This window comes from Hirundo rustica, chromosome 4 (assembly GCF_015227805.2).
Source record: "Hirundo rustica isolate bHirRus1 chromosome 4, bHirRus1.pri.v3, whole genome shotgun sequence".
NCBI classification, from domain to species: domain Eukaryota; kingdom Metazoa; phylum Chordata; class Aves; order Passeriformes; family Hirundinidae; genus Hirundo; species Hirundo rustica.
In genome coordinates, this window is record NC_053453.1 from 73,234,057 (window position 1) to 73,261,855 (window position 27,799).

The following is a 27,799-nucleotide window of genomic DNA, read 5'->3' on the forward strand; positions in this document are numbered from 1 at the left end:
GAGATGAGAAACGCAGCAGAGAAAGCTGTACAGGGGAATAATAAAGCCCTGCACAGACTGCTACCTTTTTGTGGTTTTTCCCTTTCCTTCGTCATGCGCTTAATTAAAAAAAAATTAAAGCGTTTTCCTAATTTTTTTTTTTTTCCTGAAACATTTAAGTTGAACGAGATCAAATCGTCTGATAATTTCAGGGAGCCACGAGTAGCTTTTTGATGCTGATATAAATATTTGAGCTAATTATACATAATTAAGGTAAAGGGTTTGTGTTCACATTCAGGAGGTTTCTTGAACCAAGTGACAGAAGCATTGCATGAAATTGCAATGGCATTGAAATTATCCTGTCAAGGTAGCTGGCCTGGAATTCCAAAAGCACTGGAAAATTGCACGAGGGACAGGAAATGTTGTTGGCTTTACTCAACTATCTAACAGCCAGTGATGTTTTGTTTGCACATCAGCTAAAGCTGGCTTAAACTTTTGCTTGGCAGAACAAGCTGCTTGCCTTTTTTTTTTTTTTTTTAATAGTCAAAATTTTTTACTTCAATTTTTCACTATCTCTTCATTCAAATTATAATTCTGAAGCTTTTTTTATTTAGGTGGTGGTGTGCCTTACAGTGGGCGAGTATTTAGTCATGAGAAATAGTTTCTTTCCCCAACGTGAAAATCTGCTGCTCAGCTTTCTTGCTGCTTTCAAACTCAGTGTGTCACGCTGACTTCAAAGGCTGGGGCTCGAAATTCTAATGTATTACATTCTAATATATTACATTCTAATATATTACATTCCTTCTACTTAAAATATCTGGCTCACCACCTCCATAAAAGTGAGTGAATACGAATACAAACCAAGTACTTGTCAGATTAAGATGTCAGAGCAGTGGAATTATTCTGAGACAGTTAAACCAAGGATTTTGTTTTTTGGTTTTTTTTTTTTTGCCCCAGATCTCACTTTAAGGCAGATAGTCACAGAATTTGTTATGAATAGGCCTGTGAAAAAGACTACAAATCATAAAAGATCATGACAAACAGGATTGTTAAATAAGAGATACCTTAAACAACGTGTGGATGGAAAGTGAATGGGGACACCAAAGAGCAGTGGAGATAATTTGTGTGTTTTGGATGTGGTGGAGCTAATCACAGGGTAAACTGTGAAGCAGGGCAGCAAATTGAGGGTGGTTGCGGATGATAAGGACGAAAAGCTGATAGGAAGTGTTGAAGGGCTGGGGAGGAGCGCTCAGAGCTGCTCTGGGTGCAGGCAGTCGCTGGAAGGGAACAGGGAGTGCGCAGTGAGCTGGCAAATTCTGCTGAGGAAATGAATCCTTTCAAGTCACGGGACAGTTTCAGGATGCTTCCCAAAGGTTGTAATTGCTAATGAATTGAGCAGCGCTCGGCACGGGTAGTAATTTAATGGAGACAGCTGGGAAGGACTGCGCTCCATAGAAAGAGTCTTGGAGCAGCCAAACTGCCTACCAGCTTGGAGATGTGATTGTGTTTGTGGGGCAAAATGGGCTTGTGTCACTAAAGGGGTTCTGCAAGGAGCGAAGATTTCAAAGAAAATTAAATTAAAAAATATATATATGCATTTTTTTTTATATATACTGAGCCAAATTATCAAGTGTGTACCCACTAAAAGCAACACCACCCTTCTTCCTTCCCCGTGATCTCCCTTGGCATGTCAAATACACCTCTGTTCTCGATAGTTTTGCTAACTGCATCCGAGGCAGCAGGTGCCAGGTGTTCCTCAGGTGCAAAAACTCTGTTCTCAGCACAGAAGATCAGCAGCCTGTGTGTCTCTGGGACTGACTGATGCATTCAGGGCTCAGCACAGACTTTGATTGTCTTTTGGCCTGGAAGAAGGAAGCAGCAGAATACGCGTGGACACTCGGTGGGTCCTGGCAGGTCAAACAGCTGCTGCTCCTTTGTAGAACAGGAGGAGAGCAGTTCACATGAGCAGTGAGTGACCCAGGGGCCAGAGCAAAGAGAGCAGGCAGTGCTTACTTTGGGAACAGAGCTCTTGCAGGTACACATTTCATCTGGCATACTTCTGCCTGTTCTGCAGGCGTGACTGAAATGTAGAGCAACATAACCAAAATTCCAACCAATATTCAAATTTATACTGTTCACGTAGGTATGTGGATGAAAGGATATTTGCCCATGGTGAATTTGAATATGAAAGTCACTTTGCAGAGGTGGTTTTAGCTTCAATGGACATGTTATTAAAGGGAGAATTCTTTTTAAAACTGTTTTATCATGGCCTTTTCGGCACCGCTTTTATAGGTGAAGGTTTAATTTGGCATGCCAGACTTTCAGGATGTTAAACACTGCTTAACACACACACACACACAAAAAAAAAAAAAAAAAAAAAAAAAAAAAAAAAAAAAAAAAGCTTTCTTAAGTACCAAAATAGCCAACCGAGTTTCCTTTTGTGCTAACAATTGTGTTTTAATTTGGCAATGCATCTTTCTAACGATTCAGCTGATACGTTTCATAGAAAATGTATCAAAAGGTCACTTCAAAAGTTGCATTTGAAAGAAATGAATTGAGGGTTGAAACCAAGCACGCTCGAGTAATAAAGTTGCCATTCGGAACGTCTTGTTCACTTTTGCAGTAGATGTTGTTCTTTGTTTAGTGGGCCTTTTATTTCTACAGCTATTCCTAAAGACCATTGTACCAAAAATAATAGCTTTGTTCACTAAATTATAAATTATTTGAAGCAATAACTATCCAATTGCTACTGGGAGAAGTTCCATAGCAGGTCTTCGAGGCATCGCTGGGACGCAGTTCATAACAATTGAGTTTGTTGATGCAATTTTCGTTCCCATTTCGACCACAATTTTCTCATCGGGCTTGTATTACCTCTTTGTTAAACCTTCATCTTTTAGGAGACCTCAGTTCATGTGCTGTTGTTCCTTTTCCCAGGTCGTTTCTCCCAGTGAGTGGCGGTGAGGATGAATGGACACATATCAAACACCCCTCCCGGTGGATATGGAAGTTACTTCCCCCAAATGAAGTAAGGCTGTGCCTCTGGCTTGCATTTCATGGGCAAAACAGTGTTGTGCTTCCTTCTTTAGGCTTTCTTTTCAGATAGAGCTATAATCAGTAGATGCTATTGGAATTATAATTTTTTTTTTTCTGCGGAAGAGTGAGGGGTTTGCAAAGCACGGAACCAAAGCGACAGACATCATCAGGCTGGTTTTTGTGTTAGCTCGAGGGACAACTCTCTTCCTGCATGGACTCATCTGGGACAGGAAAATAAATTGCTGTAGCCATAACATCCTTATTGTGTTACTCAGAGAGGCCTTTGTGTGCCAGAGATGTTTGAGGTTAGCCCTGAGTGAATGCACTTTTATGCATAAAAGATGAGGCTGCCTCTCCCATCTGTGAGAACAGAATGCTTCCCCGTAAACAGAACTGAGCAACTGCTACCTGAAAGTGTTACCTTGCCCAAGGATGATCCCTGGATCAGGAGCGTGGCACCAGAGCTACAACACTAATGAGAATTTACCCATCTGATGCCATCAAGGAACACATATTCCTGTATGGAGCAGGGGGTCTGTGCTGTTTCTTGCTCCTCATTTGTTGTCCCTTTAAGGTGAACTCATTTATCACTCATTCTTGAAACACTTGTAGTCATATTGCCTTTTCACTCGTGTAATGGCAGTCATTTTCAGTTTTTCATTAAGAGCAGTTATAATTGTTAAAAACAATCAGCACTTGCGTGCACAGGAAAAAAAAAAACCCCAAATCCTACCCAATTCTTTGGCACAGTTGTTGTTGTTATTATTATTATTATTAAGCAGTGAAGTTTGTTGCCTGAGTTAAGGTGGTATTTATTTGTATACCGCGCCCCAGTCATGCGTGATGTCGTATTAATGCAACAAAAGTGAGCTCAGTAAGGCCGGCAGCCCAAGTGAAACATTCTGCCTCCATATTTATGGTGGGGGAAAAATAGCCGGTATTTTGTACTTGATAGATATAAAAATACTGAATATTAAATCATAGTAAATAAATATTAAATAATATGTATTATGTTTTATATAAAATATCCCTCTGTTACTAATGTTGTAGGTATGTGTTGTCCTGTGTAAGGGGAGGGTTTTTTTTCAGTGCCTGCCAAATACATCCGTACAGAAGATAATCAGAAATGTTTTCTTCCAGTGGCTACGGCTCCCCAACGTTTGCTCAGGCAGAGAGGGAGCAGAACTCAAGAACAAGTGCTAAAGCTCTCTATGGTAAGGTGGCAAAAACTCTCTAAACTTCTTTGCTAAATAGCTGTTTAAATAAATTTCATTATAAAGTGATTAATTATAAAGTGATTATATCATAAAGTGATATATTATAAGGTGATTGTGATGTTGTGGTGGAAATATTTTACACATATTAATCTGAAAGCGTATGTACATACACGTGGGTGCGTCTGTCAACTAGATTAAAAAACAAAGTGTTTTTATTCCTGCTAAAGCTAACTAGAAAATGCTCAGTTTCCTACGCAGAGAGCTCCCACCTGCTCATTTTCCAGGCAGCATTCATCACAAAGCTCAGGGTGATCTTGCAGCTAAGGTGTGCAGCAGGGACAGGGCATTCAAGGGTTTGGCTGTGCTGTGGCTTTTATTTCTCCTGTACCTCCCTCTGCCTCCCCTGCTAGCAGAAAAGCCACTTGCAGTATTTTCCTTCTTTGACACGAGGATTTAATGGAAGTCAGAGTTGGTGTGGCAGATTTGGAGCCCCACTTGGCGTGCTGTTTTCAGCAGGCTCTGGGGCTGTCAGATGTGATGTTTCCTACGAATTGCCTGCACGTTGTTGCACTCACCAGCTACAAACGCTCGTGTTTGCCTTGGCTGTACTCTCTACTCCAGCCTAACTCCAAATCACTGCGGAGGAGAAATGTAGTCATGCTGCTTGCCAGCCGAATTGCACCATTTTCAGGTCATCCTCCTCCACTGTGGATACATCCCACTGATGGCTGTGCTGGTAATGGAAATAGAAGCAGCAGTCAGGCTGTGGGAAGTTCTGCTCTGTAAATCTGTGCCTGTTGCTAAATGCTCTTTTGAGAGTCAGTGCAATGATGGGACTGGAAGGACAAGGCTTCCCCTGAGAACTTGGTCCTGTGCTGGACTCCTCAGGCATCAGCCAGCTCTGTGCATCTGCTGCTTTTCTGCAGCTTAACCAGCTGGAGAGCTCAAAGAGCAGTGGCCAATAACTGCAACATCCCAAGCAGTAATCTTTTCTCCCTCCTTTTTCGGGTGGAGTGGTGGCTGGGAGTGACCTCAGAGGTCAGAGGAGTGATGGTGATGCCTTAAGTTTCAGGTTTAATATATTTCAGGTTCTGTGCTGCCCAGGGTGCAGCTCTGAGCTCACACTCAGGGTCACTCAGCTCTCTGCACACAGCAGCGACACAAAACAAATCCTGTTCCTGCTGCACACCAAGGACAACTTTCAGCCCAAAAGCACAAAGAAGGGTGGCTGGAGGGAGGAACAAGAAGGATGAGACCTCACAGCCTGGAGCTGGAATTGGACAATTAAACCCCAATGTGCAAATGGACCAAAACTGATCAAAGTGTGAGATCTCGTGACCATTTGTCACGAGCATTTTTGTGAGCATTTTGTGTCCACCTTGGGTGCAGCCCTGGCCAGGCTCTGTCCTGCCCAAGGTGTATCCTAAAGTCCTTTCAATAAATCCCTACTTTATTCTCCAGCTCTGTCCAGTCTCTGTTCCAGCTCAGCCTTCCCAAGGCATCAATGACAGCATGCTTTGGAATCTTAGAATCATTTTTAAGTTGCAAAAGAACTTTAAGATCATAGAGTCCAACGATTAACCCAGCGCTGCCAAGCCCACAACTGAACCGTGTCCCTAAATATCTCACAGACTCATCTTCTAAACACCTCCAGGGGTCGTGATCCAAGCATGTTCCAGTGCTTGACAACCCTTTTGGTGAAAACATTTTTCCATATATTCGACCTAAACATTGTACAGCACATGAACCATTCTGAGTTCAAATTCACTTTGTTTTAGTGCTTTGCTACAAAAGTCAGTTTCTTGACATAGTGCTGAAGGCAGGAAGCAAAACTGAGGAAAATTCTGAGCTGATCATTTTAAAGAGAGATTTCTGCATCCTGTATGGGTTCCCTCAACAAACTGATTGCAAGTGTTGACAGAAATAGTAGGTGGCAACAGAAACCAGCAAGAGGCATTGCTAAAAACTCTTAGCAGATTATTTCTTTATGAGATGCTATGAGAGTGTTGTGATTCCTTTTTCATTTTATGTCATCATCATAATTTTTCAGGAGTAGATGGTTTGAGCAGCGTGGCACTATCAGTGTCTTAACTGTGTTCTTTGATCTTTGTGGGCTTTTAAAACGTCTCTCTGAGGTTTTTCTTATCAAACATGATGAGATGGTCACGTGTCAGGAGAAGGTGGGGTCAAGTGAGTGAATTTGATGCATATAATGGTATTTTTTCACTTCCAAAGGGCTTCTCTGAATTCAGGTGCTAATTGAAAATGCTTGCCATGAAACTGCTGCGTTGTGGCTCCTGTAAAGTGAATTGTTGTCCTTGGTTCACTTCTGTTGCTGGTAGATATTTCACAAAACTGTAGCTGCAGTTGCCAGGAGCTGAATGAAATGGATAAGTTATTCCGGAGCTCCAAGTGGATATGTGTAGGCACAGCTTTTAGAGTGGAGTTTGCACATTTTACTCCTTCTGCTGTGTTTTATACACATGAAGAACCAGGCTGTTGCTATCACCACAGACATGAGCTGGAGAGAACAAGGAAAACACCTAAAATCTTTCTCAGATTCAGGGCAATTTCATTTTTCTAATTTTTAGGGACTAAGTTACTCTGCTGCATCCCACGTGTGCCTTCCTCTGTAATGTTAAATTTTTTGTGCATACTGCCCAAACAGGGTGGAAAGCAGCTGAGTGATACTGGAGTTGTTAAAGTGTGCTGGAAAAACGCTCATTACAAAGCATTTTATTTAAAATTAATAACTAATTAAATTATTTTATTTGAGATTCATGAGACTGAAATGATATAAATCAGGATGAAGCTGTCTTAGCTTTATTTTTATATCTTGTTGTGTGCAGATATTTTAAATGCAGGTTAATACAGAAAGCTCATGGTTTTAATAACTTATACTGGAGAAAAAATACGTAATTTTATGTAAAAGTAAAAAGCAGTGCGGTTTTAAAATACGACCATGTGACATTAGCAGCAGATTTTGCCCATGAAAATATTTCTATTCTTGGAAAACCTGAGAGTCAATTGGACTAAGCCACCTACTCCTGACTACCAACAAGTGAAAACGGTACCTGGGCTCCTAAGTGACCACTTGACCTTGAACTCAATTTCTTCCAAGCACTGAAAAGACTAAATTAAAATAAACATAATTATCATCATCATTATTTTAACCATTATTACTTATTATTACTTATTGCTGTATGTGTGTATGTTTATGTGTGTACACAGGCGTGTTTACGTCCTGGCATGGAGTTTATGCCTTAGGTGGCATTGCTGAGGTGATTGATGATTATTCAGTCACCAGACAGAAGGTTGGCCACAGTGCTGTGGGAAAGGAGGCTGGAATATTATTGGTGTTACCAAGAGTTCAGTTAAAAACCAGACCAGAGCCATCATTATCTCCGATAGTGAAAAACTTCCTTGCAACTGCTTTTTTTTCCCCCCCTGTGTCAAGTAATCCCTTTGTTTTCACTCATTTCCTTCCTGAAACGAGCTGTTTCCTAGTTGCCTGACAGACCTCTCTCTCTGCACATTTCTGGGGGGGTTTATTTCATCGTTTGCTTCCCGATCCTTCCAACTGAGACGGGTTTTGGCTCCTGCCGTCATCTGTCGTTGTAGCTTTGGCTCCTCCATCTGCCTCGAGCAGTTCTGCCCGCGGGGAGACGAGCAGCAGTCCCAGGCTGAGCTGGGGCTTTGCCAGCCTCTGACACCACGTGGAGCAGCCCCATTCCTCAGGAGGAATGAACCAGGAGCCCACCCCAACTTCTCAGACTGTCGTCCAGCACAGAACTGGGAGATGTCACTAAAATTGTCTTTGCGCAGCGCGTTGGGAAAGACTGAGCGTTTCGTGCGCTGAGTTTCAGCTCTCGTGGCCGTGATTTGGAGCTGGAGGCGAAATCTCCCGTGTGTTTTCGCCTTGCTCAAACGCCTCGTTCGGACCAAGAGGCGCAGCGTAACAAATTCCGGGAAAGCAGCTCCCAGGCAGGTAAATGAGTGCGCTGAAAGCAGCCATCCACCAAACAGGCTCGTGGCGTTTCGATTCTCAAATTAATTCGACGATTGGCTTCTACACAACGCACTTCCTTCGACAGCCAGCTCCACACAGCCATCAGAGAGAAGCTGCTGGCGTAAATCTCTGAAAGTGATAGGGTTTGCTCCTCTGAGAAGGAAGCTTGTTTGGAACTGGGGTTCTGACCTTTGCCCCTGGATGTTCAGGTCACGTCTCCGGCACTTTGCTTGGCCTCAAGCTGATTTTTTTCTTTTCCCCAGTTGCCCTGCAATTTTATGCTTAAAGGGTATCAACAATATAATCCAACGCAGATTAGATGGTAGCAAATTAAGTATTGGGCTTTTCTGTTCGATGAGGTGTGGAGATATTTTGTGCTGCCGCTCGGGGATTCGTCGAACAGATTGTGGGGGAGGCTCTCAATCCATGTCCACGTGGATTGTCATCAGATTTCAGAGCAATCTACAGTCCTGTGTCATGTGTAGTCTGCTAGAGTCTTTCACTTGGCTGGAAGGCTTTGGTTAAGAGGTTGCTTTTTGTTTTCTGGTGTTTTGGATGCTTTCAAAGATGAAAATAAGATCAGTAGCTTTCACCCTCTGTCTAAAAACAGAAACATGGCCTGTTCCTGGTGATTGGTGAATTCAGTGATTTCACAAAACGTGAACTGCAGTAACATCTGTCCACATCAGGCATCAGGAAGAGTTCTGGTTTCTGTGGGTCAATGTTCCCGTTCCTCTGGAAGCTTTAGCAGCTAGTAGATCTTAAATTCAGGACCTATAAGTGAAATGCTGTGCTGCTTTTCACTTTATTGCCTTTGTATTTTGAGAGATTTTTTTTTTTTTTTTCATTAAATTCTTCTGGGTTGCATTTGCTATAGATTGTGGTTAGGAATTTAACTTGAGTGTCGTCTGCCACGATTCACTCTTTTTTTAATTTAATCTTGCCAGAGGAAAAATCCTTTATGTAAGTGGTGCACAGCATATCAGCAGAGTTTGAGCTAACCTGTTATTAAGGCTGCACTGTACCTTAAGTGGTGGATGTAAGAGCTGCGATGAGTAGAATATACTGGGAAAAAAAACCAAAAACTCAATAATTCTGATAGTTTTATTCATCTTTTGATAGTTTTGTGCATCATATCTGGAAGTCTCTTTTGTAGTATTTCACTTCAGCTTCAATGGCCTCTTCACGCATGAAGGGACCTGTGAGAGGCTGAGATTGATTGGGAGGATTAGGAGGGTGAAACAGAGCATACAGAACATTATTTTGTTTTCAGTGTCGGGGGTTGACCCCAGCCAGCAACTGAGGACCTCCCCATTTGCCTGCTCATTCCCCCTCTGTCTCCTCTCTGCAGCAGAATGGGGCGAGGATTGGAAGAGAAAAAGCAAGGAAAAAAACCTGATGGACCAAGAGAAAGATGGTTTGATAGGTGAAGGAAAGAACAGGGAGGGGAAAGCACTGAATAACAGAAAGGGATTTACTCACAACCTCCCATAAGCAGAGCAATGCCCAGACTATCTGGGCAAAGAGTCTTGGGAAAGATTACCTGCCAGTTTTATTGCTGAGCAAAGATATTGAACAGTATGGCACATCCTTTGGGTCAGCTGTGTCCCCTCTCAGCCTCTTGTGCACCCCCAGCCCCACTCACTGCGGCAGCAGAATAAGGAACAGAGAAGACTTTTGACACCATTCAGCAACAGCTAAAATATCCCTGTGTTATCAAAATGATCTCCATCCTAGCCAGACCCAGTACTTCTCAGCACGCCAGCAAATTGTGTTGCTCATTTTCCACAGCAGACCATGCATTTGAAGTTTTGTGGGAAAGGGATGTTTAAAGGTTTCTGTAAAAGCAGTCAGATTAATATTGATCTGTCACTGTGACATGTGAAAGAGTTGAGAGATGGAAGCTACATTTCCAGAAGAATGGCAATGGGCCATTTTCTTTCCTGTTGGAAAAGAAAAAGAAGTTTTATACAGATGAAAAAAAAGCCTCTGAGAGTCATGTGCTGAGATCTCTCTGCCTTGGAAATAGAAGCACAGAAGTGCTGCAGGAAGGAGCAGCAGTCCCTTGTGTCATCTGGATGGAGGAGGGCAGAGAACAGGTTTGCAGGCTTTTAGCAGCTTTTCTAGAAGCTCAAGAGGAGCACTTCAGCAGGAGGGGGTGCAAAGGGTTTGTGTCCTTTCTGATGGCAAGGTGAGAACTTTTGGAGGGTTGTAGGTAGAACCTGGCCGAACAGGAGCCGAGCGCTAGGAGAAAGCAGAGCTTGAAGTTTCGTTTTGAGGTGCTGGCAAAAACCATGGGACAGGGCATGCATTCTAGCTGCCAGGCTTTTTATTTCCTTTCCTTTTCCTTTTTTTTTTTTTCCCCCCCATTTTTTTCTTCCTCTTTCTTTGTGCTATGTTCACATTATCACTGGGGAGACTATTCTTCCTTCAGAGTGATTCATGACAGGCAGTCAAGAAAATCATATCTCAGGGAGCTGTAAGGGAAAGGAGACCAATTATGAACCACTGGATTGTAAAAGGTTTGAAAAACAAAGGCTGAAGACAAACCCTTCCACAATGGAAGAATTTTGCCTGATGCCAGGATTCTTGTTAGAAGATGTGTTTTGAAGGGTGAATAATTTCAGGGTGCAGCTGTAGCATCCACCTCCAGATCCTCTCTAGCAGCATTTCAGTCTCAACTGAAATGTTTTGTTCTACTCTAAATGATAACTTGGGTCTCCAGCAGGTTCTAATTCTCATTCTACCTGCATTAAAGAAATAAATTTGCGACTATGAATTGTTCTTAGTGTGGACTCTCGATTGTTGTGCCCGTACCTTTTGCTTATTAACACAAACATTGATTGACTTCTGTTAAATGTAAATTTTATTGAAGTTGTTGTTAATTACAACGTGATAGCAACAAGATCTTTAATCAAATTTGCATTTAATCTCCCCATGACAGTGTGTGCTGAGCACCTTTCCACCTGTCTGGCTGGGAGTTCGGTGCTGCTCTGGAGGAGGATCTGTTAATCCATGCTGCAAATGGTTTTGAAATTCCTGTCTCAACACAGGACAAAACTCAGGTGAAACAGAATAAAGAGCCTCCTGCAAAATTCACTCACTGCTTTTTAACCCCTTTGGAGCCTCTGCATATGCCAGACCCTCTTTGTTTATTTAAAGCAGCTCCAACTGTTACTGTTTGCAGCATTTATAAATTTTACAGTGGATGCAAACTTCCTTAGGCTTGTTTAATTGAATAGCATAAAACTTACATTTTTGCTCACCTAAAAGGAGATAACACTCCAAACTGAGTATTTGGTGCACTGTTAATTGGACGAAGTAATTTTTGTTTGTTTGTTTTGTTTTGTTTAAAGCATATATTCTTTCTTACTGGAAGGTATTTAAGTATCACTTACAGTCCACAGCAGAAGACTGCTAACTGATCCCCTCAGAGGTGCAAATAATTCTGTGGGATTAAACTAGATGCTGCTTTTGAATCCCCTTGTTTTCATAGGAACAGATGGACTTTACTTCTTCAGATCATCATCCAAACAAAAGAAGAAAGGTAGCAAATCAGACAGTGCTGCTTTACTGGCTCGGGGTGTGCATGTTGTGTGTGTTGTGCTTGCAAAGACAGTCAGCTGGAAACGTGCTCTCAGTGACACGCTGCAAAAGCAGAAATCGTAGATGCAGACGGAATAACCGATGTTGGTCCTCTGCCCCAGGATTTCAGAGTAATGAATAAAGAAAGCAAGGTACCTGTTCTGAAATATTCCCATAGCTGGCTGAAAATTCTGGTAATTTGTGGTGTTCTTGAATCTTGTTTGCTCTGCACACTTCTCAGTGAGCAGCTGCTGTACAGGATTAGGATGGCTCTGTTGCCTGAGTGGCATTTGTCACCGTGGGAGGGGGGCTTCAAGCCAGCGGTGTATTTCAGAAACTTGGTTTTGGCAAAAAAAAAAAAAGAAGGGAAGAGATAACGGTGTGTTTATGAAATGTGACAAATGCTTCCACAAGAGACATGTGAAAATGAGGGCACTGCTGCCTTTGCACCTGGAATTCCTGTGTGGAGGAAGCCTGGTCACAGAAAAGACCTTTCTAGGGGGGCTTTTATGGACTCCTCACTGCACATCTCTCTATGTCACAGAGCTTGGTAGTATTCAGAATTTTTTTTTTTTTTTTTTTTAAATTTTGCAAAATGTAACTTAACCTTCATGTCAACAAAATCACTTTTATTTTGCCTCCAGCTGCTCCAGGTGCAATGTAATTGATGTATTTTGTATGTACATTTGGTATTTTCGTTGTATGAAAAAATATTAAACCACCTGTTTTACTTGAAGATCAGAAATCGAGATTTTTAATGAAATGTAGGAAAAAAAATTACCAACTTGCAGAGTTTTCTTAGACCCCTCTTGGCCATGTTACCCACTGGCATTTCACAACAAAGCTCCTGGCGTTCCAAATCAGGCGCTTAAGTGGTTGTAGTGAAAAAAAAAACAAACCCAAAACTTCCAAATGTTGCATTCAATTTTTTTTTTTTTCCGACTAGAGTTGAAAAGGGCTCTTCAGTATTCATCTAAGTTCATTATTTTGTGGCGTGGGTGTGTGTTTTGTCTTCCTCTCCTGGTTTAACGTGCATCTATTGTACAGGGTAAAAGGCACATAAATGTTTCTGGGTTTGCAGCACTGTGTTTTGTTAGCTGAAAAATATTCCTGTTTAGAGATCTTTTTGGTGTGTGCATGTATATTTCCATGCCTATTTCTACATTAGCAATTCAATGAGTCCAGTACTTTATGAAGAAATAAAGGATGAGTCAGGGATTTTGTTTTGTTTTGTGTGTGTGTGTGTGTGCCTTTGTCGTCTCGCAGATTTAACATGAGAATTATTTGTGTACATCAGAAAATACTTTTGCTTTCAAGGATGCTCATACTGATACAGTGAGCCCGGTGCTAGTTATCATACTGCTACTGCAGTGGGAAGCCAAAGATTTTAATAATCAGGCTTCCCAAGGCAGTGTTTCCAGTCAGAGCGCTGCTCCCCTGCGGTGTCCTGACTCACTGGATGAGATAAGTGGCTTTTGTGGGCACCCCCAGCTCTCTGTTAACGCTGCTGACGTGAAAATGGTCCTTGTGGGGCTGGAGGTGCTTTCTGCTGAAATACAGAAATTAGCCACAGCTTATCTCCTCTTCTCGAGCGTACAACTTGTCCAAAGCGCCTCTGAGAAACACTCGAGGCAATGAATGAATAATTTTTCTTTCTTTTCCTCCCATCTCCAGAACAAAGAAAGAATTATGCACGAGACAGCGTCAGCAGCGTATCTGAGACGTCGCAGTACCATGTGGAGGTGAGATGAGAGTGATACACCAGTTACAGCTCTCAGTTACCTGGGGTTATTTTTTGCCTATGTGGATTTTTTTGGGGGGGGGTGGGGGGGAGTTTTTTTTTGAGGATATATCAGCTTGAAGGCACATGCATCTTCCAAAATACCCCACCAGCCCAGGGTCACCACAGAACAGATTACACTGAGATGCCTCAAATTCCGTAGCTTTGCCACAGTGGGCTGAAACCTGGATGCAGAAGGACGGAAGCAAAGTTGTGTGCAGTTTGGCAGGCGGACAGGACTCCTCAGCGGGGCACCAGTTCAACATCCTGGGCTGCCCCGTCTCCAAAGCTGCCTCCTTGCAGAGCTGAAGGGCGCTGTGCTGCTGGCGAGGCACACTGGGTGATGTTTAAAACCAACACTCCGGTCAGATCCGATCGGCAGAGCTGTTAGAATATTCACCAAGTCCCCAGCGAGTCGCGTACGGGGTGGTTAAATAAATCCTGCCTGCATCGATCCTTCCCCAGGGTGAGGAGCAGAGTGTGTGACTTGCTGCTTTGCAGAATTACTGCTTGCTGCTCCCATGTTTCGAATATTCAGCCTGAGTGCCTGGATGTAGCCTGCTAAGCACTTTTGGGTGCGGTGCCTCCTTTTTGCAGCCCTGCTTTGGCTCAAACTTCCTCCTGCTGCCATCAGAGCACTGTCACAGGTTAAGCCAAGTCTGTCAAGCGCCACACGTCCTCAGCTCCTTTGTGCTGGGTTTTAAATCATCTCTGAATTTTGAGATGATATGCAGAAGACTCCTCATTCCAAGTGCTCCGGTCCTGTGATCAGCCTGCAGATGAATACATGTGCTGGTTCTAATTGCCTGTCTATTTCTGTGCGGTCTCTTCATAGCGGTTTTGGTCCTGTACTGGCATAACAATTAGTGCTTGCATTTGGAATCTAAGCATTCCTGGGTGAGCAGCCAGTAGAGACTTTGCTTCACTTTACTTCTTTTAAATACTTTGATTATATGCGGCTTACACCTGCTTTCTTCTCTGTAATTACCGTGTGCTGTTATCCTGTAATAGAAGAAAGCACAGTTAATTATTTATTATTATTATTATTTTTAAATTTTTTTCGAGTTATTTAGAAGGCAGATATGCAGGCATACATTAAATGTGGTTCGGCTTGAATGAGCGTTACCAGATCTTCAATTAGAATGGGAGGGTGGATTTATGCCTGAACAAAATGAAATTATTTTGTGTCATTTCTTGCACGGCTGGCGTGCCAAAGGAGAAACTGCCGCAGCCTTGATGACAGGGAAGCTAGCTGAGGTGATGTTTGTGAGGTACTGTTTAGTTTCCAGGCCGTTAATTGGATCTGGAGAACATTCCAAGCTGATGGTGAGCAAAAGTAGTCACAATTTTCTTCTGTGCTGCCCATAAAAGTGGCCAGCCCGTCCATAAGGTAGCCCAGTCAGATGCAAGCCCATCCTGGCTGCCACCAGCAGGCTGCTGGCAGCTCTGGAAGAGGTGAGGAACACTCCAGGTCAGGGTGGTGCTGGAGCTACATCAGCAGGGAGCTTCTGGGAAGCTTCTGCTGGCACCTCCTGCTTTCAACTTGCCAAGAGAGAGACAGGTTTCCACTCCTCAAGAAAGCTAATTAAAGCTCGTGGTTTAATTGTAGCTTTGACACGTGGTGGATGTCAGGATGTGCCTTTGAGTCTAACAGTGCTTACAGCAGTGGGGAGGTGACAATGGGTGTCAAAAAAGGCAAGCTGCAAGAACAAGTTGGCTTAAAAAGCCCAAACAGCCTTCCTCACGTCTCAGAGATGGGCTCTGTCACATACAGAGGCGCTTTTACTCCTCAATCATTTGCATTGCTCCTTCCTGATGATTCTAAATGCTGGCACTCCTGAACAATAGGGAAAATTGCAATTTCTTGTAAATGTACGTCTTACTCGCCAGCACTTGACCACCTTCGTTCTGGACCGCAAAGAGGCGATGATTACGGTGGATGATGGAATAAGGAAGCTGAAATTGCTGGATGCCAAAGGCAAAGTGTGGACTCAAGACATGATTCTTCAAGTGGATGACAAAGCTGTCAGTTTGGTGGACTTGGAATCAAAGGTAAGATCTGTGAGTGACAGACTCATTTTCAGAGAGAGAGAGAGAAAAAGGGAGCGAGCAGAAAAACCATGTATGTGAGATAATTAGCTTATTATCGCTTTCCCTTTTTAGCTCACGCAGTTTTCCTGAGATCAGGACAATAGTAAGGTGGTGTTTTGTGTTTACTTTTTTTTTTTTTTTTTTTTTTCCCCCCTCTTCTGACAGAATGAACTGGAGAATTTTCCCTTAAGCACAATTCAGCATTGCCAAGCTGTGATGAATGCATGCAACTACAATTCGATTCTTGCATTAATATGTAAAGAACCAACCCAAAACAAGCCTGATTTGCACCTTTTCCAGTGTGATGAAATTAAGGTAAGATGATAGTGGATTAGTGCAGATCTTCTATGACTTACTTGAATAGGGGAGATTGTGTGAATTGAGCAGTACAGTGGATAAAGATAAAGATAAATGAGCTGATTCTTAGAAAATAATTCTGTACTTTTATTCTTGTAAATATGCTGTAAGTTTAACGCACTTAATGGTATCAGCACTGCTTACAGTATGTTAGTAAATGTAGTGTGTATTGCCAAGGACTAATCTAATATTTAAGCTGAATCCTTAATGCATGTTCAAATATGTCCTTACTGTAAATATTGGTTCTTGGACTCCATAGCTGCTAATTTAGGCTTGTAAATGTATAAAGCTCTGGAAAATGCCAATGGTTTGCCTTCACACTTCTGAAAAAAAGTGGTGTCAAATAATTTGAGTTATCTCGAATTTATTTTATAATCTGCAAAGAGCTCATCTGAGCCCTGAGTCTTACCTGCTCTTTTAGTCACTGAACAATTAAATATTCTCTACATTTTCACCTCTCTGCATCTCTGCTCTGCTGGAGAGATCTTGAAAGGGAAAATATTCCTTGCAGGAGGGGCAAAACAAGGAAAGAGATTGCTTGTCTCCAATGAAAATACTACCTTCAAGTGTAAATTATTTTTTTTAATGTATTCTGCAATACTTCTTTATTTCTGAGGTTCTGAATTTTAATTCTGTTCATTTTGTAATTCCAGTTGATAATTTCATGGGGATTTCTTAATTCCCTTGTAGTAGTTTGTATTATTGTCTTGAAACAACAGACTGTTAATCACACTGCGCAACAGTTTTGGAATTAGCACGGTGGGAGTGGTGTGAGGATGATTACTTATTGTGTGATTTATTGCACAGAATCTGCTGTTTTAAAGGAAAGTGGGATCCTGTCAGAAGTTGAGGGGGTATTGTGTTAAATAATGCGGGGATCCCGTTTGAGGTGTGTTTGGACCCAGCCTCTCCATGTGTAGAGTTTTGGTCTCTTTTCCTTTTTGAAGTTGTTCCTCTGTGTACATATAAAAATGTAGAGTACGTAAGCATTCCTTGGAAGTCCAGTATCTCCCTTTGATCTGAAGTATTGTTTGATGCTGTGGCCATACCCTGGATTTTTTTTTTTTTCCTTACCCATGAAACTTTTCTGGTTTTGGAAGTTTAGGTCTTTCTCTGTTGGCTTTTCCCTGATTTTGTTAGAAGTTGCAAGCAACTACTGGAACCTCTTCAATAAAAAAAGAGCTGAAATCAATACCATTTGGGGCATTCTAACATTTTATAAACAAGAAAAAAATTAAATAGCAAATACCAAGAGTATGGGATTAATGGAGTTCTCCTAGCTCTAAGTTCCTCTGATTCTCCCAAAGTTTTTTTCTATTAATTCTGTAAACTTAAAGAATCATAACTATTCTGTAGTGCAAGCCATCATAGCCTGAAAAGTCCTGTAATCCCCTTGAATCCTAAATTCAACAATGTCTTCTGGTCCTAGCAGAAGTTACACATTCCTCCCAAAAAGGTTACACACTTCTGCATTACTAGGGAAAGACGTGGTCCTTGCAGAGTGAGCTGGGCACTGACAGGTTTGGGCTTTGACAGCCTTTGTAGGAAATTAATTTGTCAGCTGAAGACATGTAACAGAGCATTCTAAATCCTGAGAGAAGCCGTGACCTATTTAATGCAAGAGCTATTAAAATAATGCTTTAGACGAGCATCAAAATTTCACTTGTGGGGCCACTGGTGGGGGCAGACTGCAGCTGTGGAGTGGCAGGAATGTACAGAGCAGGGAATCTTCTGAGAAATTCATCCTCTGTTACATCAAAGAGAAATTGGAGGCTGTCATTATTTCTGGAAGGAAATTGTGCCATTACGAGTTACTTTCTTAACGCTTACGCTGCTGCCATCCCCATAGTAGTTTTGCTGCTTCTATATTTAGTAGTTTTTTCTTTTTATAGCCTGAGACGAACAAAATACCCGAGACAACCAAAAATTACGTATGCAGAGGGAAAAAGGAGCTTGTGCAACAGTGGTTGACTTGAGATAATTACAGCTGTTCACACAAATTTGGTGTCTAGATTACGTACTTGTGTGATGATAATTCTTGGAGTAATGACAAAAATGCCAACTCCCAGATTTTGTTCTGTTCTTTTTTGTTTGTTTGTTTAGGTGTAAAATAATTTGTCCCAATGCTTTTAAGTAAATGGGATTTGATAAGGTGTTCTCTATCTAAAGGTGAGATATTTATTTCAAAGGTTTGGATACAGCAGCTGATCCCTGATGTTTTCTGCTCCTGTCTCCTTAGGCTACCCTTATTCATGACGATATTGAAAGTGCAATCAGTGACAGCAAAAGTGGGAAACAAAAGAAGAGACTTGAGACACTGAGGTAAAAAATCCAACTTTTTGGCAGTTTATCAAGCAGTGTGACAGCATTCAGAGGCTCTCCAGCTCTGCCTGCTGTCTTTTGGGGTTTTTTTGGGGGGGCTTCAGCTTTTTTTCTTCTAGCTAGCAACATACTTCCAAAACCATGTGTATTAAAGCCATATCTTGCTTTAATAATTTTCTCATGTTCTGTAAATTTATAGTGTCAGTCTTACCTTTCCCAGTTCCACCTTAGTGAGGGGAACAGCTGAGATCAATTCCGCCTGCCAGAGAATGGCATTGCATGTCTCAGTTCTGCATGTGGGTCAAGTAGTTCAGAATTTAAATTAAAAAAACACGAATTCCCCATAACTCCAAGTAAATAAGATTGTGCTAAAAGGTTTTGGGATCTGAAGATGTTAAATGAAACAGCAGCTGAAGATTGAATAATCTTCCTGCCTGCCTGTTCAATGGTGCTGAAGACTTCTTGTTTCCCTGGTAGCAAAACCTTCTCTGCCAGTTGGAAAATGTGGGGGAAAGAATCTCCTGGGTTCAGAGAAGATTAATAGAGAAATGAGACACAGCAAACAGAGGCATAAAAGCAAGGGCACAAATATATTAGATACTGAATGGTGATGGTAGTAGCTTGTTGAAATTCAGTGTGTAACTGCATGCTGATAGCATCTCTCAATAATAATTGTGCTCAGATAGAGAAGTCTCTGGTGGACAAAAATTAGAATGAGCATTTAATAGTTCTAGATACCTGTTAAATTCCAATGTGCAACTTAGGAAGATTTCCTAGAGCAAGGGGCACTCCTAGAAAAACAAAAGAGAACCTGAACTGTGTCTAACTCCATTTGCGGGTTTAAAATTAAATAAATAGACTTCACCATTTGTGGGACTAAGAGGCAATCCAGAGGGACTCCAGCACATTGGATGTGCTGGGAAACTAATGAGATTTAATTGGGCAAAGAATGTAGGTCAGTACATCTGTTGGGACAAATAATCTGAGATATCCGTCTCCCAGGGCTGTGAGGCCCAGAGGTCAAACGTGGGTGGCAGCTGAGTGCTGGTTCCTCCCCACTGGCTCCTGTGCCTGCTGGCATTGGGTCACTGAGGGTCTGAGGCATGGCTGAGGTGCTGCAAGGTTGTTGATGAGTGAAAGGGGGATGGAGGAAGGAAAGGCAAAGGAAATATTTTTCTTGTCTTTGTTATCTGGTTTAAAGACCAAACGACATTTGATGTTTTGCGGTCTTGTTGTGGAATGCCGTGAATGAGACGGGTTTATAAAAGACGAATTTAAGGTGAAGATCTAGTTTTTAAATTGAGCTCTGGGGAAGGAATGGGGGGATATGTATGACAGGAGCTACTGCGATTTCTTTGGTCTGTTGGTATCAAGCTGCAGAATGAGTTCAAAGGGCTCTTTCCTTGCAGTATTTAAAAGTGCACTAAGAACTGGGAAATTGATGTGTTTGTACTGAGACAGGATGAAAAGGCCCCTGTTACAAAACAAATCAGCCAGTGAAACTGGTTTTGTTGGTAGGGTTTTAAGCAAAAGGTGGCTGACAACTGGCCTGACTTAGGGGACTGGGGGACTTGATTTGTGATGGCTGAAAGGTAGCTTCAAATCTTCTAATTTTCTCTCATACAAAAGACACCCTTACAACTGCATGTGATGGTAAAAATGCCACCTAATAAGCCCAAGCCACTGAATTTATCCGTGTAAACTGACAGGTCTCCTCACATTCTTTGGCACTGCCTGGGGATTTCCCTGGTGACAGAGATTTGGTAACTCCCTCGTGGAGTGAGTTTCCTGCTGCATTCAACATATTTACCCATCGTGGTCTTGGGTGCTGCTTTCTTGGCAAGCCCCGTAGTTAAGCAAGCCCTGAAGCTGAAGAGGTCCTTGTGGAGCCTCCTCGTTTCCTCTGACCAGGCACTAGAGAACTCTGAAGGTCCTGAGTTCAATCCTCACACGGGGCACCATTTGTGGTGGTTCTGGCTTCTTTTTCCTGCCAAGGTCGGGATTAACACATGGGAGTCGCATTTTTGTGTTTGGACTCTGTGTTTATTATTTCTTATCAATTTACAGTCTCACGAGCCTGTAACTAGCTGTAACTAGCTGTGAGCTGTGAGCTGTAACTAGCAAGGTAGAGAGCAGAGGTAAAACTGAGTACCTCTCGATCCCTACAAGGGCTTTTCAAGGACAACCCGTCCAAATATGAAATGCCTAATGAAATACCTGAATTTTTTTTACTTTAAACCCTGTAACTAACTACTTGAAGTCTGCAATGTGGACTCCATCAACCAGTTACAGAAAACCATCCAAACCCATGAAGAAGAAGGAAGAAGAAGGACCCAGACAATGCCCTGAGTCCTCCATCTTGCCCCATACATTACAATATACTAAAATCCCAAATTCTAAGTTTTTCACCCTGTGAGATCACACAGTCCTACTCAAACCACACGCCCACAACCCCAGCGCCATCACTCAGTTTCGGGGTCCTGCTCCACGACCTCAAGTCAAATGCAGTGCCCGCCCGAGGGTCAATGCCCCTCAGCGCAAAAAGCCCGAAATTTTCAGGGATCCACCGGCGAGCAGGACGTTTTTCCTCGCGGTGTCACTGGTGGGCTTTCTCCTCTTCCTCCAGAATGATCTCCAAAGCTGACAGTGCCATCCCCCCGCCCCCGCGGGCGCCTGCCCCCGTGCCCCCCGGGACCGTCACCCAGGTGGACGTGCGGAGCCGCGTGGCGGCGTGGTCGGCGTGGGCCTCGGAGCAGGGGGACTGTGAGTATTCCTGGGGGTAACCGCGGGCTCAGGGTGCTGCTACCAGCTTCCCAACGAGCATCTCCTGTGGAAAGGCTGCCGGGGGGGCGCTCAGGCAAAGCACACACACGGCACACACACCACGGCTAGCTCAGCGAAGAGAGGCAAGAAGGGTCTTTGTAGGATAAATTCCAGCGAGGGTTTAGTCCAGTTCTGTGGCATCATTCTCTCTTTTTTCTGTGTTTCCAGACTTGGCATCCCTTTTTGCTAATAACGCAGGAATTGTCTTCAAAGCCATTGCGCTCTTTCTTGCTTGCTTTTGCTGGAGCGGCTTTCAGGATATTTTGCAAAATGGGATGATTCCTAATTACATTGTATTTATAATCTGCCACTTTGTGTTGATTTTTTCTTTTTTTTTTTTTTCTTTTTTTTTTTTTTTATTTAAAGCCTGGTACCATACTTCTGCAGCTAACTTCATTTATGCAGTTAAGTAGGCTGAAAGCACGTACAGAACCACTTTTTGTGAGCCTTGACAGGATCAGGCATTAAGGTGCAAGATTTTCAGCCTGTGTGGAGTCCCTGCAAAGGGAATGGTAGAGTTTTGTCCATCTTCTTCCTTACAGTAGTGTACTTTAAAGCATAAACTGTGCAGAAATTGTTATATACTAATATACTAATGCCACATATATGCACATCTTATTCTCTTCTTCCCTCTTTGCAGATGAAAAGCACAGACAATACCATGAGCAGGAAGAAACAGCAGAGATGATAGCAGCCAGGATTGACAGAGATGTTGTAAGTTAGAGGCCTCAAATGAGGCTGCTTCGTGTTCTGTGAAGTTTTGCCACTCTCCTTTGTGGGAAGACTTTTCTCCACAAGGGAAATTCATCTCTGGAGAAAAGCTTTCCAAGCAGCCTCTGCTTGTTTTGGTAGATCTAAAGTGAACAGGTGGCAGTTTCTTTTCTTAATTTTCTTTTTTATAAAAGAAAGAAAAATACACTGAGTATTAAGGACAAGTTCTCTGCTGTGAAGAGCTGGAAATATAAATTGTAATTTTTTTAAGTGACTTCAGCAAACTATGTAGGGATGAAAAATTCCATCGATTTGGCAGGGCTAGGATATGTGTAATACTTAGAAAATAGACATGATCATTTTTGGACAGCTGGGCCGTGTTTATCTATAACTTAAAGCATTCCTGCACATAAGCAACACTACTGGGCTTGTTCCATGGTATATGCAAGATCAAATATTGCCCCATGTGTCATTTGTAACTTTCTGCAACATCAGAGGGTCTTGAGAAAAGCATGTTGGGACCTGCTGCATTGGTGTCTCTGTGTTTTCCCCCGGGGTTCATTCATTCTCCTCCAGTTACTCTTTGAAATCAGTTCTTCAAAGATCAGTTTCTCCACAAACAGCTTAATTTCTAGGGAGCTTCACCAAATAGCTTAATACTTAATACTAAAGGAGATTATGAAGTTTTACTCTTTACAAAAATGCCATCCATTCAAATAAATTGCTATTTTGTTGTTTTTTTTTTTTTTCTGAGCTCTCAGCAAAAATGTAACGTGGAAGTAAATTGTGTAATTGCAGTCTCAGGTTAACTATCTTGTTACACGTATTTTAAAAACTTCCAGCCGGCCTACATTTTTTAAAAAACTAAAACTTGAAGTACTTTACAGGCGTGTCAATTGAAAAACACAAGGAATCTAAATATGGAATGTTCCAGCATGGAATTAGCTCCAAGGAAGCTCTTGGTGTCTGGGAATCTGGACATTTCAATTTCTGGAGTATTTCTGCTATAGATTCTGTATAGAAACTGTTACTTTTCTCCCACAGCAAATTCTGAACCATATTTTGGATGACATAGAGTACTTTGTAACCAAACTGCAAAAAGCTGCTGAAGCATTTGCTGAACTTTCAAAGAGGAAGAAAACTAAAAAAAGTAAAAAGAAAGGTCCTGGAGGTAAGAGTTCATACTGCACACAATTCTGTTTCCCACAGGATCATTGAAGGGGCTAGGAAACATCTTTTTCTATGGTTTTTATGAATCAGTGTAGCAATTTTCTCTCGATTTGAGCACAAAATTTCCTGTGCAGTATATTCTTAGAGGTAGAGCTATGAAAATCATTTGCTTGAAGTCAGTGGGGAATGACTAATTAGAGATGTAACTACAGAATGTGCTTCTGCCTTGGTTCTGTATCTACAAAATTCTCTCAGATGGCAAATTTATTATATATTTTGATGTTTACTATATCTGGAATATTTATGGAAGCTATATACATATAAATGGGTGGATTAAAAAAGAAAAAAAAATCTCATTTTCTTCACCAGAGGGTGTTCTTACTCTCCGTGCAAAGCCACCACCTCCAGATGAATTTGTTGACTGCTTCCAGAAATTCAAGCATGGTTTCAATCTCCTGGTAAGTGATAGCAGCTGTGAGATGTGAGGCCAGACCAGGGCTGGCCACCTCTGGGCTAGCTTGACCTCTGAGCTTTGGGGTGCTGCTCCTCAGTTTCTCTACACAGCGACTAGATGAGCATATTCCGTGTTCAGCATCACTCTTCTTCCTTCCTTTCCTGGTTCTTTAAAGCCTTTTACTTGGGAAAATTTGATTTTGAATCCTTAAAGGATTCAGAGGAAGGTCTAAGGCAAACACACAGCTCCGTTGTGTGTTTGCCAGCACCACCAGCTTAATTTGGTTTTATTCAGCCCATCAGACTCCCTGTGCTTGTTGCCATCATTACCCAGGACCTTCCGGCCTCAGAACATCCCACCCAACAAACTGCTGCCTCTTTAGAGGTTCTCAGTGAGCAGAGATGATAATTCAAGAGCCTTCTGCTGGCATCTCCTCTTGTGCAAGTGGGAGTCTCCCGTTCGAGGGAGGCAGCACGTGGGACAGCTCCAAAGCATCTGCTGTCAGACACTGACTGTCCCTTCCAGCTGCTGGGAGGCTCTGCCAGTGGGGAAAACCTCTCCTGAATTACTTGAGTCGAATCAGCTTCTTTCTTCCTCCTGGGCAATGAATTCTGATTGCAGGGCTGTAGGAAACATTTAGGCATGATAAAAATATCTTTTTTTTTTTTTTTTTTTTTTTAAAAGCGAAAAAAAAAAAAAGCTGCATCAAGTGTTGTGGTTCTGACCTAAGGGATTGCTGTTTTGAGGGAGGATGAAAGTATCTTGGAACGTGCTTTTCCTTCTCAGTAAAAGATGTAATGTCCAGGGTTTTTTCCATTCTTTTTACTATATTCTGCATTTAAATTTGTTTGTTTGTTTTACCCAAGAACAATCTGTGCATCTTTGAATCTTTCTGTTCTGTGCAGGAGAAGTCACAGCTCTTGTTTTGATGCTCAGCAGCATCTGGGACCTGGTTCTAGTGTTGCTTTTGAGGAGTTGTGCTGTGACAATGCTTGAACAATGCTTTACTTCAGCATCTTTGCAGGAGCAACAAAATCCTGAAATTTGTGCTTTATGCCAGGCAAGGAGAACTGTATAAAATGAAGAATCTGGTTTAAAAAAAATTAAAAAAATTAAAAAAATAAAAGAAATAAATAAAAAAATTGGAGCAGCTAGAAGAATAAAATAAAGTAGAATGGAAATTGTTTTAAAATCTCATGCTGGAAGCTTCTAGAAATGCCTGCCATCTGTCAAAGAGCTTTAGATAGACTGGGACTGGGTTGTTACGACTGAAGAGCAATGTTTGGGAAGTTATTAGAAGCAAAACCACATCCTCCTCCTTTCTTCATTCGGAGGGGCAGTTGGATGTAAAAGCAGAACAAGGGTAGCCAAAAGCAGTTTGAGGAACAGATGGCAAGATGCAGTAGAAACTACTATAACTCTTTAAAGCACATTTGGGCTTCTTATTTCTGCAGCCTGCAAAGCCAATGGGTGATGATCAGCAGATAAAAGAAATTCTCCAAGAAGCCATAGCAGTGAATTTCAATGGTTTGAGGCTTTTAGAATATTTTTTTTATGGTGTGTGGTCATAGGTTGGACTTGATCTCAGAGGTGTTTCATAGAAATACCTAATTATAACAGATAAAGTGATAGATGAAATTCAGTATTGATAGATGTGATAGTCATGGACTGCTGAGGAAAAGTCTCATCTATTAAATAAATAAGAACAAAATGTTGATGTAATAGAGATTCCTGGGAGAAAGACATCTGTGCTCAGTGCGATCAGCCAACCAAATGGTAAAAGCCATCAGGGGAAAAAAAAAAACAACAGAACATTAACCAAGAGCATCAATATGCCATTAAGTTACCTGGCTTGATTTTTTTTTTTGCCAGTGTAGCAAAATTGAAGAAGGTTCATGGTGGACAAGAACACCTGTAGGAATGACTTCAGCTTGGAAAAGATCAGCTTCAGGAATAACGTAATAAGTCTGTAAATGGTTACGAGCATTGCTAGAAAAAGCAAGTTGAGAAGGATAACTTAGTTTTGTCTGGAGAGCTTGCAGAATACTGATGGAAGTAAGAGGTGTCAGATTCCCAAAGGAGATGCTTCTTCACAAGGCGTGTAATTTGGTTGTGGAACTTCTTGTTTGGCACGGTAGGTGCTCAAATATGCATGGAGTCAGGAGCACCGGGATGGACGAGCACTGGCACTAAGTGGGGGTTTCAGGCCAAGCACTGGGCTTAGGTGGACCTCAGCAGGGCTGGCCATTCTTACGTGAAGCATTTATTGTCTTAATAGTTAAGTGTTTCTTAAAATGTGCCATTTGTTTTGTTCCTTCAGGCCAAGCTGAAGTTCCATATCCAAAACCCCAGTGCAGCTGATCTGGTTCATTTTCTCTTTACCCCACTACATATGGTAAGGTTTTACAGTTTTCCAAGTGTTTACCTCAGATCTTTTGTATTTATATGCTCTGTAACCTTTTCAGCGATAGCAAGATTGAAATGTTGTGTTCCTGGACAATAAGTAAGGAGAAAAGTTTGTATCTCAGGATGAGGCTTTCTTTAGAAAACAATTTATATCCTTTTCTGCATATTTTCCCTTCTATTAAATTTATTTAATTTAATAATCTTTAGCCTTGTGTTACACATTGCCATTATAATTTTGAACTAGCAATAAAAAATTGAGGTTCTCTACATAATGCAGGAGGAGAGTTGAAAGCATATTTAATGGAAGTATGCGTGGCTTTTATCAGTAAAGCAAAAATAACATTACCCAGAGTGGGTCTAAATAAAAAATGGTTGGTGACCAGAACAAGAGTTCTCCAGGAATAAACAGTGTAGTTAATTTGTAGGGCATCAAGACACTCTGCAAGATTCTCAGAGGGGTTTTCACTTCTGGGGGGATGTTTTTATGAGTAATGACTGTTTCCTAGCAGCACTGTAGATAACATAAATTCACAGTCCCTTCCTCACTGACAACGTGTGTGTTCTTGGCATTATTTCAATCCTTGGATTCAGGTGGTGCAGACAACAGGAGGTCCAGAGCTTGCTAGCACAGTGCTCAGCCCCCTCCTGACAAAAGACACCATAGACTTCCTGCGATACACGGTCACCAGCGAGGAGGGACAGCTGTGGATGTCCCTGGGTGATTCATGGACCAAAGCCAGGTGAGGAAAAAAATCTCCAGGTTGTGGAGAACGTTCTCTAAAATCGAATTTGTCCACATGGTCTTAGCCAGGCTATCCAGCCCCCCATAAATTCAGTTTGTTAGGATTTGGGCAATTGAGAAGTGTTCTTTGAAGGTTTTGGAGAGGAACTCTTTAGTTTCACTGGGATTTGGGAGCTCGAGGAGAGACAAAATGCAGAGAGAATTTTTTTTTTTTTCGTCACTGATATCCAGAACCTCTTGCCATAATCCTCTGGAGTATCTTTTTCTGAACTGTCCCATGCATGTTTCCAGTTGTTTTTCACCATTATTTTTCCAGCCCATCTCTCTGGACTTCATTAAAAAACAATTTGAAGATTCAATAAATAGTGACAAGATATTAAATAATAGCTACAAACGTCAATGTTTTCAATTTCCAATAATTATTAAAAGCTAAAAATTTGCAACGTCTTTACTTCTTGTCTCCTTTAAAAGCATCATAATGCTATAAAAATGTTAGTAATTCTAAAAAAATGTTTATTGACTGAACTGAGTCACACTTGCATACCTTATAAATTTCATTTAATGGATTCACTGTTACGATTTAGCTTAGCTGAAAGTTAACTTTTTTATGCATTCGTTGGGTTCAAGGTAATTCTGCAGTTTGAAATTAGGTGAACTGAACATGCAAAAGAAAAATCTTAAATTAGCAAAGTGCATTTTGACTCCATAATCTGTGGTAGATAAGTACATTTGGCGATGAGGAAGTATGCAATCACTCGGGCTGGAAATGCAGCATGTGTTTTTGTGTTTATTCATCCTTGCTCCTAAATTTCAGATTGGAACACAAATGCCTACCAGATGGATTTTGTTTTTATTAATTATTTTATTAATTATGTGGTTGACTGAAAGCTGTAGTGGGGAAGGAAGGCTGCATGGAGGGAGTGGAAATGGCCTCTCAGCATTGGAGCAGGGAAAATGGATCACTGGGCAAAATAATGGGCTCCTTGTCTTGGGAATTACTCCATTTTTCTAGTCCATCCTGAAAAAAGGATAATGGAAAGAGAAATAGCTCATGTTTGGTAGTGAAGAATGAAGCACTTAAAATGTAGTTGGCTGATCTGTGCAGATTAGAATTGATGGT

The 27,799-nt window shown here is 41.7% G+C and overlaps 1 protein-coding gene across 6 annotated transcripts in view; it reads left to right on the forward strand.

Moving 5' to 3' along the window:
• The window catches only part of EPS8 (epidermal growth factor receptor pathway substrate 8), a 125,916-nt gene that overhangs the window by 73,416 nt on the left and 24,701 nt on the right, over positions 1 to 27,799 (forward strand). For all 6 annotated transcript variants that reach the window (XM_040061934.2, XM_040061933.2, XM_058420208.1 and 3 more), the window contains 12 exons: positions 2,914 to 3,004; positions 4,153 to 4,226; positions 13,498 to 13,565; positions 15,494 to 15,655; positions 15,860 to 16,009; positions 18,291 to 18,373; positions 21,000 to 21,136; positions 21,837 to 21,910; positions 22,952 to 23,078; positions 23,447 to 23,535; positions 25,852 to 25,926; positions 26,529 to 26,677. In XM_040061934.2, coding sequence (XP_039917868.1) covers positions 2,943 to 3,004; positions 4,153 to 4,226; positions 13,498 to 13,565; positions 15,494 to 15,655; positions 15,860 to 16,009; positions 18,291 to 18,373; positions 21,000 to 21,136; positions 21,837 to 21,910; positions 22,952 to 23,078; positions 23,447 to 23,535; positions 25,852 to 25,926; positions 26,529 to 26,677 — 1,250 coding nt within the window. In that variant the 5' untranslated portion in view covers positions 2,914 to 2,942. The remainder of the gene's footprint in view (positions 1 to 2,913; positions 3,005 to 4,152; positions 4,227 to 13,497; positions 13,566 to 15,493; positions 15,656 to 15,859; positions 16,010 to 18,290; positions 18,374 to 20,999; positions 21,137 to 21,836; positions 21,911 to 22,951; positions 23,079 to 23,446; positions 23,536 to 25,851; positions 25,927 to 26,528; positions 26,678 to 27,799) is intronic.